The following is an 8,175-nucleotide window of genomic DNA, read 5'->3' as shown; positions in this document are numbered from 1 at the left end:
CAGTTTCCTAGGCGGCCATGTCCTAAGGCCTTGGGATCCCACGTGTTTTTTAGAATTTATCAGCAAAACCCACTATGTATTTCATACACCACATTCCAGCTAGGGCTGTCTGTGCATTTACTTTCTTGCTTTCAAAGTGCAAAGCCAGGAGCAAACCAGAAGTGATCAGGCAGCTGTTCAGGCACTAGGAACATGGAGGGCGATTTGATAAAGCAGAAGCCCAGCTGTTGACACATACCCCAGAGAGAGGCTTGGTCAACAAGCAGCACTGAATATATTGTATGGATTTCCACCAGCTGGGCTGCAGAGCTCTCCATTTCAGTGGCATGGTTTGGGCTCTGGGGCAGATTTCATTCAAACAGAAAAAAGCAGAACTGTATTCCCCGTTTCTCAACGTATTTGCTGCAGCAATGCCATTCCTTCATGTGCTAGAAGAGCTCAAGGTCAGCACAGTCTGGTACAGTTGCATCTTCTGCCTCCACAGGCTGCAGCCATCACTTGCCTGTGTGCTGGGTCTGGATTTGGAGCCAGCAGGGGTCCTGCCAGCCCCTGGGTGCACAGCTCCTTGCTGGCCTGGCCTGGCCACAGTGGCTGTAAGCAGCGAGACACGGACAGGAACCTGCACACAGGTGTGTGTTTTTCTGTCAGTCCCCAGTGCCTGTCTGCAAGCGCTGCTGGCCAGGCCTCCAGCGCCACGAGGGAGTGGGGATGGGATAAGCTCTTCCTGAGAACTCCCTTGCTGTGCTCCAGTTTGTTTTCGACAACTCCCAGAGCACGATCCCTGCTGACAGAGATACCCCTGGTGTGTGTTCCTCACGCTTCTCCCCATCCAGTGGTTGAGTTCATAGCTTGTTCTTCTGCCTTACGGTTAAAAAATATATCTTTATTTTATTTCTCGTCCTCGTCTCCCTCGCTCATGCTGCTGAGGCAGGAAGCTGCAGCTTTTGGAGACGAGGGAGGAGAGGTCTCATTGATGACAAAGGGTGGAGATGGAGAACGGGACGGCGAGCGGCCTCGCGTAGGACTGCTGTTGGGGCTCTGCCGGGGAGAAAAAGCCTGGAGCATTCGGCTGCTTCGTTCCTGGAACATCTGCTTCTGCAAAAGCAAAGTGAAAAGATCCTCTTTGAGTAGTGCAGAGGGGAAGGTATGTCTGTGGGCAGGCAGGGGCTGCACTGTGCCTCTGACCTGGGAGAGAGCAGGGAGCCAGAGCCCTGGGGCACAGCTGGCTTGCCTCTTCTACTGTTTTTGTCGAAGATGGGACAATCCTAGTGTGAGAACATTGTGCATACTGTCCTGAGCCAGCTAGGGGGAACTCCCATTTTTCCTATGTCTTGGTCACACTTGTCTCAAAAGGTGAGTTTTCTGCCTGGACACTCAATGTTCCTAGTTCCCAGGACCTTTTCCTTTTAGCATGCTGGGCCAGATCACCCATCTCCTGCTGAGCATCCTGGCTCATCCAGCCTTTATTCCTCCTTTCTCTTCTCTAGGGAGACAGCTTGGTGCCTGCCAAATACTGCCAGCCACTTCCCCAGCTACCTGGAGCAGGCACCACCCAAACCCATAACCTTGGGGTGAGGGAACGTCAGAATTCAGTGTCTGTTGAAAAGAGAAACACGTGCAGGCTGTGTGTTCTGCTTGGAGCTTTATTGCCGTTTTCGCTTTGTAAAGCCGTGGAGGCCTGGTGAGCTGCTGGGGTGGAACAGAGCAGCACCTCTGCAGTCAAGCAGTCTGCCATGCTAAGGCAAATGGCTCTACTTGTTAGCAGCTACATGGCCTTCTGTCAGGCTGCCAGGCTGGGTTATGGAAGATGTGGCATGTGCTGTGCAGCTGCTGCAGGCTTCACGTGGAAAACGCCAAATCCGAGGGCCTTGCTGCTCCTCCTGGGGACGGGGAGCAAGAAGTCTCAACCTTGGCTGGAGTACTGGGAGTCAGGTCACAGGTGATGCTGGGCTGGAATGGAAGATCCAGCCAGGAAAAAGGTAAGTTGCCACTCAGGTCTGAGAGGAAAATACTTGTGCAGAATGTATGCTGGGTTTGCCTGCTTGGACAGCTGCAGGCTGCACACTTGTTCTCAGCTTCAGTTTACATTTTGTTCCTCCTTCCCTTCCCCCTGCAGTGACTCTGCTCTGCACTGACCTTCCCAGCCCAGGAGCATGTGGCTGCCCATTCTGCCCTTCCTTCCCCTCTTTGAAACTTGGTATTCTGTGCCAGTAGGGAGGCAAATGCTGTTTTCCCCTTCGGTTTCTGGTGTTGTTTGTGGTTGATTTTTAATCACTGGGACCAGCAAATACTGAATTTAGTTGTTCCTCTGTGAGCTCCCTCTCCCAATTTTTATCTGTATCACATTGGCCTTTATTGACTTACATTTCAGAGCCTGGATGTCAATACAGTTCCTGCCTGGTGGCATACTTGCCAACACTCTTGTGCATAAAGCCCCATGGTGTGTAACCTACCCCTGCACTACTGCTAGGTCCAAAATAGTCAAGACTTCCTAAAATCTCCATAGTTAGCAGATGGTGGTTGCTCCTGATAAATAGTGCCAGGAAGCATTCAGATGGGGGAGGATTGCTGCTGCTGAGAGCTGTGAGGATGTCACCAGAGCTGGTAAAGCTCCAGAGCCTGTTTTAAATTCAGTGGTAGGGGTGCAAAATTTGTCTTTAGATTACAGAAATTGAGGTTCTGTTGGCTTGACTTAATCTGAAGATAACACCCAACAAAAAAAAACAACCAACAAACCCACTCCACGACATTTGATTTATCTTTTTCCTGGCCAATCAAAACACTGAGTCCCTCCTGCCACTTCAAAAAGCTCAGTGATGTAGTGGTGCTTCATGATGTTGTGGTACCAGTGCTGGGGGACATCCAAGTGTCCCAGCTTGGCTGATATGCCACATGGCAGGGGTACTTGACTGTACTTTAGGTCACACAGACCAGGGATGGAAAGGAGAATCCCACTTTCCTCCTAAGGCCCTCAGCCAGGCTGTAGGACAGCTGCTTCCCAGCCCCTACTTTAGCAGAGCTTGTTGCTTGAATAAGCTGATGCACTCACACCTTCAGCAGGCTAAATGCTTGGCCACTCTGAATTGCCTCCTGCATTACTGCTGGAACCATCAGGTTGCTGCCTAAAACCACAACAGGTTCAGGAGGAGGAGGTAGTGTAATTCATCTGCTTCCAGAACGAATCTTTCCCTCCAGCTGTGCCCTAGCAAGGTCATTGATTCATGCCCTTTGCAGGCAAGGTGCTCCTTGGGCCATTGGGTTCTGAAGAAGCAGAATAAATGTTAATGATTTCCTCAATGTGCCAGAGGGTTTGACAAAGCTGGGTGCACTCTGGACCTTTAGCAGAGGTGAGAAAATAATTTTAAAGCCTTGATTCAAGCAAGTTCAGGTACACACAATCAGCTTAGGGTTTGTTTTAGGCAAACTTGCTACTGGGAAAAAGTATTTTGCCTATTTCTGAATTTTACTGCCTACATGTTGATAGTCCTTTGTTTTACAAAACAAATGCCAGCTGGGCATTACAGAGGACACCTGCTTTTGCTCTGCAGATTGTTCCAAGGCCATGCTCAGGTCCAGACTGCAGGCATGTGGTTTGGGCTAAACACTGTCCCTGGGCTCTAGCTGCAACCTGTAAGTCTTACCTGAGTCCTTGCTGATGTCTGAGGTGATGAAGCCATTTCCTAGAGCAACAATTCCCAACGCCCTCTGTGCACCGAGGAGGGAAGCCAGCCCTTTGAAGGGACACCTCATCTGAAGGGGCATTTCTGAAGGACACTAGCACAGAAACACTGCCCTGTGTGCTTTGCTTTCTTTCCCTTGACCTCAACTGTAGGTGCCTTGTACACATCCAAGAGGAGGTAGAGTGAACCCTACTGCTTTCTGCTTCCAGCATCTCTGCCATTAGTCCCTCCATGCTGGGCTGTGCACTGGTCCTCTCACACCAGACAAAAGTTTCAGGCCACATTAATCATTGTTTCTGACCCCTCCGTGACTCTTGCACAGTAAGTACAAACAGGGGATTGCACAGGTGGGCAGAATTGCCAATGAATTATAGACACCTTGACATCTGAAAACTGACATTTTGAACTTTTCCACAAACAGGCATTTTTTTTGTGGGTTACGTGGCCCTTACTTCTAGAAAATTTATGCTAACATAAAGTATATTATAATAATTATTTGTGAAATAATAATAGCATATTAATGGCATGCAAATTACTGATCTAGGAATCCAGCATGCCCATAACGATTCCTGTACTTTTAATGTCAACATTAAAAGCAACATCTAACTAACAGTGATAAGGCAAATTAACATTAATAATGGTTTTGACACTAATAGTAAGTTATTATTTTAAAAGTCTTTCCTGTTGCCAAGGCTCAAACCATTTAAAAAAAGTCACACCACCTCAGCTTGCTGTCACTGATGCTTTTCCTACAACACTGAGATTTCAATCCTCTTGTTTGTAGCAAAGGTCCCTGTGATTGTACCAGACTTCCTACTCTGTGGTCAAACACTAACTCAGGAAACAGGAGGCCACCCCTAGATATTAAGAGATCTTTGCAGAGCAGCTTTTCCCTAACTGAATTTAGTAAAATATTTTATCAGAAAAAGTTTTTAAAAATGCCATTAGTATGCAGTGTTGAGTGGGTAGAGTCAGGGAATGGGATCAGGGCTTTTAAATTATTTTCCTCTCTCTGCACAGCCAAACTCATCTCAGCTCTTGTGGGTTTCACATGCTCTGTTAGGATTAGTTTTGTTTATTCAGCACCTAAGGCCACAGGACTATCCCACATGGGGAACACACACCGAGCTCCATGGGCAATAACATACAGAGAAAGCTTCCTGTGGATGTGGACAATGCAGGTAAGCCTGGGCTTTTCATCAAAGAGTTACCTTCAAGGAACATGACACTGCCAATGAACAAACTGCTAAATAAGCTCCATGTTTATGTGGCTGTGGCCTGTGTTATTCAGTTAGCATCTGCCTTTGCATGGGGCGGAAGTAGCTGTAAGATTATAAACATAGAGTCTCTGTTCCAAAGCCTTCACAGCCTGATTTTAGGTTTTTCTCAACTGAGTGGTAACCAACATGGCAAGTCATGGCAATGCAAATATGAGAACTCCAGTAAGAGGCAGGTACTGTGTGCTCTGGTGACACTGAGCTGTGACACAGTGGTGATGTGTGTATTAGCCTATTTGCTTGTGTGCTGCTGTTATGTAGCTCTACAGATTGCAGTATCATGTTCAGCATCATACTTTCACAAAATACAGGTATTATCCCAAACAAGCAACAGCCAGAAGCAGCAAATCCTTCTGCTGCTGTACTGGTATGCATTACTGGATTCAGCAATCAGGTTTGGCATTATCCTGCTGTGCTGGCTTTTGAAACAAAGACTGCAGCAGAAGTATCTGCCCTTGATCTGTGTTACAGAAGAGAAATAAAAACCGCTCAGATTTCCTGGGATGTCAGAATACCTACCCAAGCTCCGTCGGGTCCAAACAGCTCTAAAAAGTTGCCAATAAATTCCCTGGACTTTTCTTCCCATTTCTGAATGAGGTCATGGCTCTTCTCTTCCACCTTGTAAACAAATTCTTTTGACTTTTCCTCCACATTCCTCACTGTTTCTTTCATTTTGTCCACTTGGTTTTGAAAGCGATATTTCTTCTCCTGTTTTAGAAGTGTGGTCAGAGGTTAATAAAAACCTTGGAAATAATTAGGCACAGACAGCTGAGAAAAATAAAAAAAAAATGCATTAATGTATTCTAATACATATGGCCTTGGTTAACTATTCCCATGTTATTTTTATAAATGCAAGTTTAACGTTTGCAGAATGAAGTGTATAAGGTACATACTGAAAAGACTTCTTGTATGATTACTATGTTTAATCCACTACAGAAATCTTTCCATATTTGAAAACCGAATGCACTTTGGAAATCATATGAATCTTGTGGAGGTTATGAGTGAAAAATTAACAGCTCAAACTTAGCAGTAGGCAAAAGATCTCCCTGGGCTTCCTAGCAAATGCTGCTGACTTGCCAGCCTGGATGTTAACTTGGAACAAAATGTCTCTTTGGTTGGATTTATGCAGACCAGAAGGAAAACTCTGGTCTGGCTCCTGGCTAGTACATGAGCTTCTGGCTGCAATACAGATGTGTGCAGGCCAGTGGCTTGTGGCCAGAAGACTTCAGAGAAAAGTGAGAAAACTCCTAATTGCTAAGTCGCATGGAGAAAGAGAAGGACAGTGTTAGGGAGCTCTCATCTGGCCAAGCTTCTGAAATGCTTCAGGGTTAAAGGGCTTTTTGTCCTGAAACACTCCTGTGCTCTGCAAAGGTATGGTACATGCAGCTAAGCAATGTTGTGCCCTTGAAGGTGTAAAGGTCTCTAGAAGCACAGATCATTACCAGCTTTTAATTAGCTGTTAAATTCATTTAATGGGCACTTGAATTTCTTTCTAAAGAAGCACCAGTTTTAGTGCTGAAATGGGGTTTGTTCTAGCTCATAAATCACTAAAAGAACTGTTTTTGCAGGCCACAAGCACAAACAAAATCCTCAAGGTCCAAAGCAACCAAGCCCACTGTACAATCTCCTTTAACAAGGGAACCAGTGCTCTCCTGCCTTGGTGGAATCCTGGGGTTTATTTCTGAAGTGCAAGCAGTCCTTGGTGCAAAATAGTATATCTGCATTTAAATTGCTGTAAACGAAACACCCGAATGCCAGGAGGGTCTTCAGGATCCATCAGTGTCTGAGACTGGGGGAAGCATACCTTATGCAACAGTATCTTAACCTCACAGTTGCTAAAGGATAAATTTGAGAACCTCCAAAGCATCCAGCATGCCCTATTTTAATGCATATTTGCAACAGTGATCCTTCTGGGTGGAGTACTTACAAGTAGGATTTCTTAGAGGTGTAGAAGACTTTCAAAAAAAGCACAGTGAAATATTTATGCCCTGTGATAGGCAATTTACCTGCCAGACTTCAAAATAAGACACACTGCATGTGTCTCCTGCAATGACACAATTCAGTCTTTCCCAAGGGGGATTCCCAGCTCCAGGGAAGGAGATAAGAAGTCCTGCTGTGAGCTAGCCCAGTCACAAGAGGTATTTCAGTTATTTGGGTTATCCTGAGGCCTTAAGATTTGAAAGAGAAAATGAAAAAAGACAAACTCTCATTTCTGTATAGTGTTTCCATCTCACTGGAGGGTAAGAGGCTGGTCTGTAAGTGGAGGATGGATAATTTGAGCCATTCTTTCAAACGTCACTCTTGCCCTACCTATTTGGGCTTCTGATCTCTCAGCATCATTTACGTGCCAGCTTCCTAGCAGACCTCCTTGTCTTCAGAAAACCATTTTAGCTTCCCCTACTAAATCACTGCTCTATGGTTGGTTTTGTTAGGATTGGTTTTTTTAATCCTATCCCATTGTAGAGATAGTTTGGATCTCAAAACCCCTGCTCTCTGTGCTGCCTTCTTGGAATGGAAATAAAGAAAGAAATGGTGTGTTGGGTGAGCAGCTGAACAGCTGGGGGGGGTAGGAGAGTGGGCTCCTTCCTCATTGTCACCTACAGCTCAAGTAGGAAGGAGCAGAACTTTGCTAAAAGCGTGAAAGTGCAAGTTGGAAATGAAGCTGCTAATTAATTGAAGCAATTAAAACTACCCTCAGCTTACCAGTTTCTTTTAAATTGAGTTCTTTCCAGCTATTTTAAAAGCAGCAGGAGGAAGATATCCTTTCTTAACCTTTACTGTACATTCTGGGTCCCAGGAGGGAGCGTTTCCAAAGCAGTGCAGATCTGTACTTACATTTATAAAGCTAACATTCAGCTCTTTGGCAGTGTACCCTCGCTGCAGGTTGCGCCGGGCGTACACGTCGTAGTCCCGCACGATCCTTGTGATGATATCCGATGTGGAAATACCTTCGGTTCTCTGTGTTGGTACAAACATTCCTGAGCAAAGTGGGAAAAGAAAGCCTGCTGAGAAAGCATGGCAGGACCAGGCACTGCAGCAGGTGGTAGCTGAGCATTAACATCAAAATGCCTGAACTGATGCAATTCTGCCTTATTCTTAGTTCCTTCCTGTTGTTTCTGTGTGAGCTGGGGGAAGGAAGGTTGCTATACCATCCATTTTTCCTCAAATCTTCAGAAAGAGTAAAACTTGCCCTTCTGCACAGTGTCAGCTGTGATGTG

The 8,175-nt window shown here is 45.9% G+C and overlaps 1 protein-coding gene across 1 annotated transcript in view; it reads right to left on the bottom strand.

Annotated features, from left to right (window-relative positions):
- Positions 1-481: 481 nt before the first annotated feature.
- The window catches only part of PCYT1B (phosphate cytidylyltransferase 1, choline, beta), a gene marked incomplete at its 5' end in the record, with an annotated part of 16,472 nt that continues 8,778 nt past the window's right edge, over positions 482-8,175 (bottom strand). Inside the window, 3 exons of the mRNA XM_009078144.1 lie at positions 482-1,095; positions 5,477-5,665; positions 7,793-7,935. Coding sequence (XP_009076392.1) covers positions 889-1,095; positions 5,477-5,665; positions 7,793-7,935 — 539 coding nt within the window. The remainder of the gene's footprint in view (positions 1,096-5,476; positions 5,666-7,792; positions 7,936-8,175) is intronic.

This window comes from Acanthisitta chloris, unplaced genomic scaffold (genome assembly GCF_000695815.1).
Source record: "Acanthisitta chloris isolate BGI_N310 unplaced genomic scaffold, ASM69581v1 scaffold33987, whole genome shotgun sequence".
Classification (NCBI taxonomy): domain Eukaryota; kingdom Metazoa; phylum Chordata; class Aves; order Passeriformes; family Acanthisittidae; genus Acanthisitta; species Acanthisitta chloris.
The sequence above is the reverse complement of the archived record's forward strand: the minus strand, read 5'-3'. Positions and strand labels throughout refer to the sequence as shown.